This window comes from Haliaeetus albicilla, chromosome 27, assembly GCF_947461875.1.
Source record: "Haliaeetus albicilla chromosome 27, bHalAlb1.1, whole genome shotgun sequence".
In the NCBI taxonomy this organism is placed as follows: Eukaryota; Metazoa; Chordata; class Aves; order Accipitriformes; family Accipitridae; genus Haliaeetus; species Haliaeetus albicilla.
Window position 1 is genome coordinate 12,686,689 of NC_091509.1, and position 12,927 is coordinate 12,699,615.

Sequence of the window (12,927 nt, forward strand, 5' to 3'; positions counted from 1 at the left end):
GCAACGGCGGGGCGGCCTCCCGCGAGAGCGCCGCGCGCCCTCACGTGTCCGCGAAGGGAAGGCGGCGGCGGCCATGTCGGTTGTGGGCAGGGCGGGCGGTGGACCGGCGGTTCCCCCGGCGTCTCCGCCAGCCCCGCGGGGCCTGCTCTTTGTGGGCATTGAAACGACACAGCGCTTGCTGCGGTGACAGCGTTAAGCGTAGGACTAATTTCTGAGGCACCGAGGCTTCGCAGGGAGGGGGGTGTGTGAAGGCGCGCCCCCTACCGCGCTCGTCGTCTCCTGGGGAACCGGCGCCCACTGCCCTGCCTGCAGCGCCCGGCACCGGGCTGAGAAAATGGCCACAGGGCTGGCAGCTCCCGCCACGCCTCAGGACGAGGCGTCGGGGCCCACGGACCCCTCAGCACCAGGCCCGCCGCCGCCCGCCCGCGACATGGCGCCGCCCGCTTCACCGCCCCGACGGCCACGTGACGCGCCCCGAAGCCGCCGCCGCCATCTTGGGTGAGGGCAATGAGGCCTCCGTCGCCAACTTGAGTGCGGGTGAGAGACCCGCCGACCGGGGCCGGCGCGGCGGGGCGGCCCGGCGGGGCAGGCAGCGGTGCCGCCGCCCGTGGCCGCGCAACGGGGCGGCCTGGCGGGGGCGGGGCGCCGGCCCGCGGGAGGCCCGGGCCCGGTGAGTACCTGTGCCCCGCGAGGGCCTGCCGCACCGCTCCGCGCCGGGCCCGCTGCCCCGGGGCTCGCCCGGGGCCCATCCGCCGCGGGGCTCCCGGGGCCGGGCGCCGAATTCCCCCCTGCCCGGGGCTGTCTCTTCTCCTGGGGCGATCCCGGGACTGATGCCCGGGGCCGTTCCCCGGCCCCTTTCCCCCCGGGGCTGATCTCCCCCCCCCCCCCCGGGCATGCCCACCGCCCCCTGCGCCGGGTGATCCGGGGACCGGTTCCCCGGCGGCGGGGGGACACCTCAGTATCGCTCCTGTACCCCAGCCCCTTGCCCTGGAGGGGACCCTGGTACTGCGCCCCTTCCCTGGGGCCACCCTGGTGCTCTTCTCCCAGGCCTGTCCCCTGAGGAGGGCACCCCAAAACCGACTCCCCCAGAGCTCTGCCCGGGCCCCATCCCCAGAGGTGTCCCCCCAGGCTAGGCCCTGGGGCCAGCTCCTGCCCTTCCTGTTTCCCTCTGCCAGGTCTGGCTCCCTCCCCTTCACCTGGGGCAGCCCCAGCACACTCCCCTCCTTTTGGTTTACCCCACCTATGGCTGATCCCCTTCCTCCCGAACTCACCCCCCTATCCTGCCTGGGACCCCCCTCCATGTTTTCTCCCCAGAGTGACACTTGTCGAGTAGCCCTGACCCCCAGTCTCCCTGCAGAGCCCTCCGTGCCCGAAGGCAGCGGGTTGGGAAGGGGATGGGAGGACTTTGAGTGGGTGCTGGGAAGAGGGGTGCTTTCCCCCCACACAGGGCCTGCCCTTGGAGGAGGGAGAGGTGCTGCATGCTGGACTTGCTTGGGCTGGGCTAGAGGGAAGCTGAGCAGTTAGCATCTCCTGTAGAGCTCAGTGGCATTTGCAGATGCACAGCACTTGGGCACGCGTGGCCTCCGCAGTCCCTCTGTCCCTTCTCGTCAACAGCCAGCTCTATAAACGGATAAATCCTGTAAACAATTTCTCTCCCCCCGGGGCGCTGTGAGCCCTCATGTCCAGCTGGCTGCAGAGCATCAGCTGGGCCCTGCGTGCTGGGTCGAGCCAAGGGTCCAGGGATGATATTTCCAGGGAGGCGTGTGGTGCTGACCTGCCTGAACGCCGAGCTGCTTCGTGGTGCTGCTGGGGAGCGTAGTGCCTCTTCTTCCTGAGGTGGGGGGAGTTGTTTACAAAGCGACAGCCTGTGTCTCAAACGGCTCAGAAACTCATCCGGGGATGAGAGTCATTCATTTTTGGCTGCATTTTCAAGCATTTTTCAAGCTGTCACAGCTTGGCAGGTCTGTAGCTGCAGTGTCAAGATTTAGAATTATTCTGTCGGTAATTGCTTTCTGATTCATCAAAATGATAGATGAGAGGGAAAATGACAAATAATCACAAGTTGGGGATCTTCAAGGATATCCCTAAAAATGTGACTGGAGAAGTGTGGCATGTGTGAGTCCCTTGTCAGGAGGTCACCTTTGCTGTCAGAGCATTTACAAAGAAATTGTCTTAAATTCAGAGTTGAAAAAAACCTTGGATAACTGGAAAATGAGTCTGTGAGCCAAACCGCAAGGATAGTTTTAGATAATTCAGTTTTCAGCCTTTTTCACTGAGCCTGAAAGCGGGTATCATCACCTCGGGTACTAGCAGCTGTCCTTTCCAAGAGTGCTAAAAGCAAAATACAGCTTCTGTGCTTAAATTCCCTACCTGAAGGTTGGGGGGGTGGTGGTGGTGTGCGTATGCACTCTGATGCGTGTTTTCTTCCCTCAGCTATACCAGCTTGTCTAATAAAAGCTATTACCGCTCTCCTACTCATAGCCTCAGACTAGCACAGCTACAAGTGATCTCTTACTTGTCTTGTTCCCTTAGTTACATTTACAGAGACTCTCTTTGCCACAAGTCCCTTCATTTTCAGAAGCGTTGTGGGAGTTGTGTGGTTACATCTCTTACTCTTTTTTTTTTTTTTCCTTTCCTTTAAATGTTGAAGGTAGGTGACTCATCATAACTCCAGCTGATATTTCTCAGTGATCTCTTATTTAGCACAGTGCATCAAGCAGAAGATGTATCGCAGAGTCAGAGGAGAGCTGGTGATACCAGCGTGGATTTAAAAAAAAAAAAAAAAAAGAAAAAAAAAAAGACAGTGTGGCAGTTGCTTGTTGCTGTTTGCTTTTGTTTCGGTGGTAAAAAGGTTTACAGGCTGTCTCTTCAAAACCAGAGTGACCCTGCATAGGAGTCATACTGGAGGCATGGGCCTCTCCAGTGCTCCTCCCTATCAACGTGCCAGAACGCCTGTCTGTGTAAGTGTTTTTCTTCCAATAAGGGTGTTTTCCCCACCATGATGGACGCCCTTTGTGGAGGCAGTTCTCAGCAGCTGGGTGCGAGGCTTGGCTCATCTCTCCGGGCAGAGGGCAAAGAGACAGTTTGGAGCAAAAGATAAAAAATGGAGAAAATATAATGAGGATATTCCAACAAGACCTGAGTTCAGCTCAGCTGGAGCAGAACAGCTTTGTTTTGCAAGAGCCACTGCTTTTCCAAAAGCAGTGCTTGTTTCTAGTTCCCCTTCCTAAACAGACAAACATTTGTGGACTGCAGTGGTCGTTGCAGTTGCTTCTGGAGCTGTGCATGCCATTTGTGCAATATGCTGTCTTCAGAGGGCTCAGCAAACCTTCAGTGCAAATCATGACTCACCAGGGTAATCATCTTTTGTCTCTAGGCATGTGTGTGCATGTATTTGCAGAGTAAGGGAGGCAGAGAGGCTAAGGGAGCTTTAGAAGGCTTCAGATAGTGGGGAGGGAGTGCATGTATTCCTCTCAGCCTCACCTTGCTGCCTTGGACTGTAGATGGAGCAGTGCACTGCTGTGCTTAGCCCTGATGGGGATTTTGAACTTCTTGCTCATTAGTATTTCTACACACAGCGGCTGTTTGCAGTTTTGTGGTGTTACAGAGAAGGGTTTGGCTCTATATTGGGTAATGCAGGGTCTTTGTTGCATCTTCTCTTACTCTTATTTTAGATCTAAGCAGCACATTTGAGCTATTTCAGTGATCTTGAAGGAAGGCAGAATGATCCTGTGGAAGGACACTGGTCTGGGAACCGGCCAACTTGACTTGCATTTCCAGCTCTGCCGTTTTCTGGTGTGTAACGAGGGGCTTGTTGTTTAACCGCTCTGCACATGTTTAATTCTAACTTAAACAGAGCTGATCGTGCTCAGCCTGCTTTGTAAGGCTCTTTTAGATCACAGTTCAGGAAGCGCTGAATGTTGTTGCTGGGTTATTTGCCAAACAGCAAACATAGACAGGAAGGGGTGGTTTAACTCTGTGTGCCGTCCCGCTGCTCTCATTCACCATTCCTGATCCTCTTGTCTGAGTCCTTTTTGATCAAAGCCGCTAACGCTTGCTTTGCATCTCTCTCCAACAGTCTATGGGCTGGCAAGGAAAGGAGATGCTGAAGTACTAGCTTGCATTGTGTGGGCACCTGCCCTCAATTGTGCTGTTCATAGAGCACTCAGGTTTGCACTAATAACGCTCAGCAGGTTCCTCCCAGCTTGTCAAGTGCCACCTTTAATACAAATGGTTCAGGCATGTCTGCACAGAGGACTTCCGGAGGCTGATGCTCATTGAGAAATCCAGGCTGCGAGATAAACCTGTTGTCTTGTTTCCAACCTGCCTACTGCCATTGCCTGTGTTTTCCCTTTTTGTAGTGCTGGTGCAGCCTTCCACCGAGCTGCTGTGCTGAGAGCAAAAGAGCATCCTTTGAGGAACATGCTTTTCCCCCTTGTTTTGTTGAAAATAAAAGCTGACAAATGGCTGTGCTGTGGTGGCTTCTTGTTCTGGCATGCAAGTTTCAGCTTGATCTGCTGTCACAGTCTGGTTTGTTCTGCACCAAGACGGTGAAGGTGTGGGGCTGAGGAGGGGAAGTTCGGGGTTGTGTTGGAGAGCGAGAGGGTTGACCTGGTGTAAAGTGATGCTTTGGAGGAGTTTGCTGATGAGCTTTAAGAGGAAAGCCTCATTGCTTTAGAGCAAGGGCATTCAGAGTGGCTTTGGTCTGTGTTGCTGTTCCCCTGAAACCCCTTTTTAGCAATCAGCTATAATAAAGTGTTCTTAAGTAGATGAGTGGAGACTAGTATGTGTGGCTCCCAGTAATGCTAAATCCACCACGCTTTGTAATAAGGTTCTAATGCCTGGGGTATTTTGCCTAAAAATAGCAAAAAAAGGATGGCTGTTAGGGGAAATCTAAATCAGAAGGAAACAAATGGCTTTTAATCTTTCCCTCTGTTTCAGAGTGAAGGATGCCGAGGAAGAAGAAGCCCACAGAGGGCCTGGACTCTCGAGGTCAGGATGGGGAGGAAGAGGAGGAAGAGAAGAGGAACCCAGCCACTGCCAAGAAGAAGCGCAGTTTTGTGGATGCGTTTATTGTTATATCTGACAGCGATGGAGAGGTCAGTGATCGGCTTCTGGTGTCCAGAGACTGTGCTGGGCCCTGCTGTTGCAGGAGAGTGCCCGAGCATCCCATGCTGTGTGTGCTGGGGTCAGGCTTTGCACACAGGGTATTGTGCCGTTCCTTTTCTTACATGTGAGATGAATCAAATCCTATTTGACTAGGAAATGAATGGTGTGCTTCGTGAGGGTGAGTTATGAGTCTGGGATTTGATAACCAAATCCTCTCAGAACTGAATTTGAAACGTAATTTAAAAGTAACCTTTCCTCAATCCCTTTACAAATCTTTTTTTCATAATTTTTATTTGATTGATTTCCAGCTAAACCATAGAAACATGATTCTGTATTATGTGCAAATAGATAAGAAAATGATTCAGAACACAGGCTTGTGAGTAGCTCAGATACAGCTGGTATCTGGTAAACTGATTCTGAATTACGGAAGCCTGAGTTTTTAACCCACTTCCATAGGGTGTAAAGGTGAACTGTGGTGTGGGTGTGCCTGGCTAAGACATAAAGGCTCAGATCCCTGATCCCTAGTGTTGTCTTACAAACATCAGCCTTACCCTAAAAGATTAAAATGTCTGCCTCTGTTATACTGGCATTGGGATGAGTGCAGGAACTCCCGCCTGGGGGAAACCCAGAGCCCTGAGAATCTGTCCTCAACTGAGTGAGGTACACAAGAGGGAATTAATAGAATCAATTTGTTATGAATGACTGTTCAGGCTTTGCTCTGTCTTGCTGGTGATTTGGGATCCTAAGCCGTTTTTTGTAATTCCACCATTTTCAAAAGCCTTTCAGTTCACTCTCAAGCTGTAGATCTTAAATCAAGTTCCTTTCGCTTCCACATCTGCAGCATGCTTTTCTACAATAAGGCGATTATCATGTGAGGAGGGGAAAAGCACTAGAAATAAACAGTAAAAAGCTGTAGGGCAAATGATATTGGATGTTTTTTCTTCACATTGTCTGAGTTCTTTCCCATTGGGAAATTCCCTGAAAGAAATGGAACATATGGCAGTAATAGTTCAGTGGGGTTAAACCCTTAGCTCTGCAATATGCTAAGTTAACTTCAGATGTCTGCTGCATCACTGGCCTTTATTGTGAAACCTATAAGGAAAAAAGAAATCAGCAGCTATAAGAGCTGCTGCAGTACATAAAAGATCAGGACCTGTTATTGTCTGCAATTATTCATCTCAATGTGCACGTATCTGAAAAAGAGGAAACAAATGTCTCTTAAAACACATCTATAAAAAGGTTAGGCTCCCTGACTGTTCTGTAAGTTTGTCTATAAACAATAAATTCTGATGGCATAATCGGTCATATTACAGAAAAGGATATGCTCAGAGAGGCCGTTAAAGAGCCAATTAGGTTCTGTTTAAGTGACAACAGTTCAGTCAGTTGAATGAGTGGATTTATTCAGTTCAGTCTCTTTCTTTCTGTGAGTCATCAGCTTCCAGATCCAGTGCCACAGTCTCTTGTCATGTTGTTTTCTGCAAAATCAAACCCCAAAATGTGATTTACTTGGTATCTCAAAAAAATAACTGTCTGGCTTCTGTAACTGTCTCAGCTCTTCAGTGTACATCAAGTTGAATTTCAATTTCGAACCTTGTAACTGTTGTTCTTGCTCTAGTAAGACCTTGTTATGTGTTCAAGAAGAGGTGTGGGAAGCTCAGATCAATAGCAATTTTAGAGAACAATACATTCTCAATTAATCTTGCATCTGTTAGGACATAGTTCCTTATGAATCAAAAGCTACAAGGACAATTTGGGCATCATTGATTCGATGGCTTTCTTCCTTGGCAGTCTCTTGGCAGGTATCTATAGAACAAGTCCCTAGTTCTGCTTCCAGACCAGCAGATCTTGTAGCAGCTGCACCTGGAAAGCCTCCAGCTTCTCACTTTTGATGATCTTTGGCAGACTGCCTCTCCCAGGAATTTTTCAGTCATGCTGGATTATCAAGCTCATCCATGTTATTTTGCCAAGTTTTCTTTCTTTGCTCATGTCTATGCTGTGGCATCTGCAGAGCTGCATCAGAAGGAAGTTTTCTGGACATGGGGCTTTCTGATCTCTGCTATATATAATCCTGGATTTGGGGAGCACTTCTCTTTTTTTTGGGAGGGGTCAGACAAAATAAGAATGGTCTCTTTGGCTTTGTGGAAACAAGAGGAGATGACCTTCTTTGTGCAGACTGTGTCTCTGAAAATGCAGACGTGACGAATGAGCAAAGTGGTTCCTGTCTCCCCTGACTCTTTAAATCCTGTGGGGAATTGGTTCCCTATGCCAGAAGATGGGTGGTCATTCACAAATACACAATATTTCAAATAGTGCTCAACAATGCTTTCTCCAAGCACAGCAATTCCTGGTCTGTCTCCTGAGCCTCCTGCTTGAGTTGGGCTGGTAAAGACTCTTTGACCCCCAGGATTTTCTGAAGCCACGTCTGGAAGATGATCGTCACCCAGCAGGAGGCCTGGGCAAGCATAAGCATTGAGCATAGCCAGAGGCCCAGCAGCTCGGCTAACGTGTTTGACTGATCTGCAGCCTTCAGTGCAGTTGATCCCAAAATGCTGCTGATCTGCTGTGGGACCTTTCAGAAGGGTCCATTTTTCCTGGGTAGATCCTTTGGGAGCTTTGAGAGTACCTGCCTCCACTCTCAGACTCTGCATGAAACCTCATTGGCTCTTTCTGCCAGATTTGTTAGCTCTGCCAGCCCTTGGGGAACATGACAAGACTCCAGGGTGATGGTGCCATCTATTTCTGCGTGGCTTCCACGGCCTGTCTTCCCTTTGGCGTGGAACATCCCTTTGCCTGAGTATTCCTGTGTTTGGAGATACTTGCAGTCTGGGTAAATAGCAGCATGCATTGATGTTCCAGATCAGGTGTTGTCTTTTGTAGAAAGAGGGAAGTGTGTTTGGGCATCAGCTGGAATACCCAGCCACCACCCTGTCCTGTTCTCCATCAACTGTGGCAGTGGGCACTTTGTTTTGGGACCAGGCATGGCCTGAGGGACGTCTTGCTATGGAGAAGATGGTGCTGGAAGCGTCACAGCTAGGATGGCAGTGCCCACCTCACACCGGTGACCATCTGAGCGAAGCAGAGCCATGCGGGAGTATCGCTGCAGCACCCTGCTGTCCCCACGGGCTCTGCTATGGTACCGAGGGACCCAGTGCCTCCAATTCCCACAGGCGAATGCAGTGTGAGTGTGCTCTTGAGGAGGCTCCACGGCTCTGCTGCGCTCACTCCTCAGAAATCAGATTGGTCTGAATCCAGGCTCCTTACAGCCTGGTAAAAGCCCTTTTTTCTACAGAGGCGTCCCTCCCGTGTGTCAGGAACTACACGTCTGGCACAAGCCTCATCGTGTCTCGTTGTTCAAGTCTCCACTTCCAGCAGGTTTGTTCTAATGAGCTGAAAGACAGAGCAGAGCTGAAACAGATTCTGAACTGAAGTCAGACACTAATAAAGTAGGGGGTGATACTAATTTCAGCAGCAGCCTTGGCTAGAGTCAAACGTGGCACGTCCAACATCTAATTGGCTTTTAAAAATAAATTAGTCTGGTTTTCATCTGCGTATTTCCCATGCAGGACGTGTGGTGTTTGGCTGTGCCCTATTGTTAGATTGTCCCAACTGCTGTTGAGCAGTAAAATTACCCAGACCTTTTGACTTTGCAGTCTGCACTGTTAGCTATGGAGACATTCTTCTGTAGCCTTTCCTTCCCTGAGTCAGTAGAAGCTGATTTCTGTGGTTTATGATGTGGATTCGAGGGAGCAGGATGTGGGAGGCTGGCTACTGGCTTCCATTTACGGGCTTTTAGAAGTGAGTAGAGCTGTATCTGTTTCTGCTGGCAGAGTCAGGTTCTCTTAAGTATGTGTAAAAGCATTTTTAAAATGGGAACTTGATTTCCTGCTGTCTGGTGAAACCAAGCAGGTTAAAAAAACAAGAATAGTGGCTGCCTTCCACTAAATGTGTAGGGAACTTTGGAAACCTGTCTTTTTCTTGATCTGTGTACAATGCTGACAGTGAAATTGCTCATAAGAGAGCATCATAAATTAAACTGCAGAGCCTGACACACAGGAAGAGAATTTGGATTCCTTCTGGCCATTATGCTTTAAATTGACGGCAAAGGAGGAGAGACGCTATCCAGGCTGGCACTGAACAGAGGTGCGCAGTTCCCACCTTGCCTCCGCTATAATAATTAGTTTCCTCTGGAAGTTGTGTGTTGGAGATGACCTTGTAACTAAGAGTATTGGCTGCAGTTTGGGAATATTTTAATTGATTAAGATTATTTTTGGACTAGTGATCTTATTAGAAAGGCAGTTGGTTGAGTGGCCCCCTGAGTTCCTATTATCCTTGTAGACAGATGAGCATTAAAAGGTTGGGTCAGAGAGAGCAAGCCCTGTTGTCTTCTCTGAATTTTCTTGGCCCCTTCTGTTTCTACCATCCATGCCTGCATTTATGCAAAGCACTCTGGGGCCTGCGGGGCTTTCTCCCAGCAGAGGTACAAACAGCCATAAATCCTAATTAAAAGGTATGTTTTATTTCCTGGGTTTAAAAATAAAGAAGATTTAAGAATTCTTGGAATTGAGATGTGTGTGTATATTTTGGCCCATCAGGATTAATTGGATTTGCTTCAGTGGTTCAGTGTACTGTGGCTGTTTGGTAGAATGCTGCTAAGCAATTTAAACATCTTTCTCAAATGTATGAGGTTCGTACAACACGTGTCCTGCAATAATTTTGCTCCTGCCACTGTTGTAAATGTCGAGATTCTTCAGGACCCAGCACGGGGAACCAAGGCACGTACTCGGCTGTGTGGTGAAACTGGGCAGCCCGCCCAGCACCAGGCATGCTGTTCCCCTCCAAAGCCCTGGAGGTGTTTGAGCCCCGTCTTGTCCTGTGGTGCGTGTTGTAAACGTGTGTGTCTGTGCACAGAGCAGACACTGGCAGCCATGGAAAGTTTGGTGTGCTCATAAATCACATCCATGCCCTGGAAGAGAACTGCAGATGAGAGTGTCAGGGTTGACCTTCTGGCAAGTGCAAGAGTGATGAGGGGAAGATTGATGTCTAGAGAGAAGAGCTGGGGATTTACAGAGCCTGCTAGGATTAAATTGCCCCTGTCTTAAGCTGGAGTAGGTTTAGCAACATTAGATGGGGCTTTGGGGGAGAGAGGGAGAGCTTGTGCTTAACCTCCTCCAGCATATAATCCTAGTGTGATCCTGGTGCGATCCCACAGACCATTCCCTACTCCCTTAGGTGTGAGCTGCCCACAAGGTCAGCATGGGGCTGCCACTGCAGACCCAGGCAGGGCAATTCATAGTAGGAGAACCAGTGGTTTATGGACAACTGTGGAGAAGGGTGATGTACCAGGACCCTGGAAGAAAGAGGGTTTCACCTGCTGAGCATGAGCTAGGCATCCCATCTTCCAGCAAGAGGAGAGAATCTGGCTGTGAAGCAGCCTTTTGGAGACACAGCAGCAGATCTTAGAAATGGCGTACCAAAACCAGGCTGGGCAGGGAAGAGAAGGAATGGGTCAAAGGAAAAAAACTTAGGTGTGAGCATGAGTGTGTGTGTGGACTTGCCGAGCATGATTGCTGCCTTCTTGTGAGCTGATTCTCAAATCAGTGGAAGTGAGGAGTGGTGTAGGTATTAGGGCACGTAAAAGCTGTAATGTATTAGGGTTTCAGGAAACCACTTAATAGTATGTCTTGCAAAATCTTAGTTGGATAAATAATTCAATTTGGTCTAGATAGTAACATTCCTGGATTGAAATCCTGCTAAAAGACTGTCAGCAAAAGCTGGTGATGAACAGAAGAGAGGCTCATTTGGGGGAGATGTAAAGCTGAGGCCAAGAGGATCAATATGAGGTCTGTGTGTGTTTTAACATCCTCATTAATGATCTGTAAGAGGGAGCAAGTGGTGTATATACATTAATAAAATCTGCAGATAACACTAAAGCTGGAGATGTCTTAAAACTTGGCATAGAGGTGCAGTCCAAAGAACTTCACAGGTTCAGAAACAGGCAATGGACAGCAGAAATTGATTACACTTGAAAATAAGCTGTGTATCCATTTGCATTAAACTAGCCCAAGCCACATGCCCCACCTCGAAGCCCCCCTCCTGGCACAGGAGGTGGTATGAGGCACAAGCATGTAGCCAGTTAGCCATGAGTCTCATGGACAGCAAAAACAACTGCAGCTGCAGACGGAGCTGTGTGAAGCCCTGTCCTGGCCAGGCGTGGGTCTCTGCCTGAAACACTGGGTTTGATTCTAATCCTACCTGATTTAGAGAGACAAATTGGAAGGGGTCCAGTGCCAGCCTTCGGTAATGTGTATGCCCTTGCTTAAGCTGTTAGGACAGCAACTTGCATAAATGTGTGCCAATTAAGCCTGTGACCATTCTTGTTGCAGTCCATGTGCTTAAAGCAACATGCACTTAGGTTGTTCTTGTGGGCGTTATTCCGGGAGGCCTCAAGACAGCAAATTTCTGAAGTATTCAAGCTTCAAAAATGAAACACTTGTGGCAATGCAGTGAGAGAATACACAAGGAATAAATACATCTGACTCTCCTGCCTTTGGGGTGCATTTGCATGGGTCCCCCAAAATGGCTAGGATTCTAGTTTTGGTCACCTGAAATTGTCTGGGCAGAGTACTAGAAGCTGCACGACAGGAAACAGTCCTGGCTTACAGGTGAGCAATGTTCAGTTATGAAAAGGTTTTGTTTTTCTGTTTTGAGTGCTTACAAATACTGATGTTTTAGCAAGGCCAAACAAATTCTCTCTAAAAGCATGGGCAGCAGGTGCAGTGCATGGTGGTGACTGGCATGAAGTCTATTGTCTCTCCTACTTCTCTGTTTATGTCAGTCTGTAACTCTTTTTGCTCATTATGCTTATCACACAGCTTTTAATAGTTACAGAATGTGATTGAATTATGTTTGAAATTCAAATTTCACACAAATAGAGGCTTGTCCTTGAACCAGTGTTTGTGTCTGAGTGGGGGGGGGGGGGCTGGTAGTATTTCTTGAATATTGTATGTACTCACCGTATTTTTTTCCATTACAGCAGGAGTCAAAGGAGGAGAGTGGATTGCAAAAGAAGAGAACAAAACAGCAGCTGGATAGAATGAAGTTTGCTGCTAAAAGAAAAATTGCACGTAGGTCTCAAGTGTGGGGCTGGGGAAGGAGACAGGTGCTGAGCAGCTTCTGCTGTTTGTGTTAAATATTATTTCCCTTGCAGAAAGGCTGTGATGTGGCTGGGGATGCCCAGATCTTGGAGAAGACCCTTCTCAGGGGTAAAATTTGCCTTTCTGAATAGGCACACTATCACTTGTTTTCTCCCAAGGCAGCATGTGCGCAGACTGGTGCACTTCCAAAACAAGTGTGCGAGGGTGTCAGTACCTCACTGCATTTCAAAATTGGTTGAAGCTGATCTGAAAGCACTGTCAGTCACAAACTGCTTTCCCGTTCAGGCCTCTCTGCTGCTGTCTTTCCCTGAAACATCATGATGCTCTGACCTGGCAGTTGCAGCTTGAGAAAGATCTGAGTTGCAGCTGACAGCTGAAATCATCGGCTTGTAGCACGGGGGCAGCCGGAGAAGCCAGCATCGTTGGGTATCATAAGGAAGGGTGTTAAGAACAAGAGATTTCTTTTACGTCATTTTGCTGTTATATAAAGTGTTGGTGCACCCGCATCAACAGCGCTGTGTGCAGTTCTGATCTCTGCATCTCAAGGGCATGGTCAAGTTAGGGGACATCTGGAGAAGGGCAACCCAAGCCATGAAGGGGAGGGAGCAGCTGCCTTACGAGGAGCGACTGGAAAGCCTGGGGCTGCTCTGTTAGGAGAGGAAGG

The 12,927-nt window shown here is 49.1% G+C and overlaps 1 protein-coding gene across 10 annotated transcripts in view; it reads left to right on the forward strand.

Annotated features, from left to right (window-relative positions):
- The first annotated feature begins 299 nt into the window (after positions 1-299).
- UIMC1 (ubiquitin interaction motif containing 1) overlaps positions 300-12,927 on the forward strand; it is a 39,511-nt gene continuing 26,883 nt past the window's right edge. For 6 of the 10 annotated variants that reach the window (XR_011322423.1, XR_011322422.1, XM_069772474.1 and 3 more), the window contains exons 1-4: positions 509-670; positions 3,675-3,795; positions 4,942-5,099; positions 12,143-12,233. Coding sequence is in view for 8 of the 10 variants with exons in the window: in XM_069772474.1 (XP_069628575.1) it covers positions 4,950-5,099; positions 12,143-12,233 (241 nt within the window). In the remaining 2 variants the exon portion in view is untranslated. The other 4 variants (XM_069772478.1, XM_069772476.1, XM_069772477.1 and 1 more) reach the window with 4 other exon arrangements.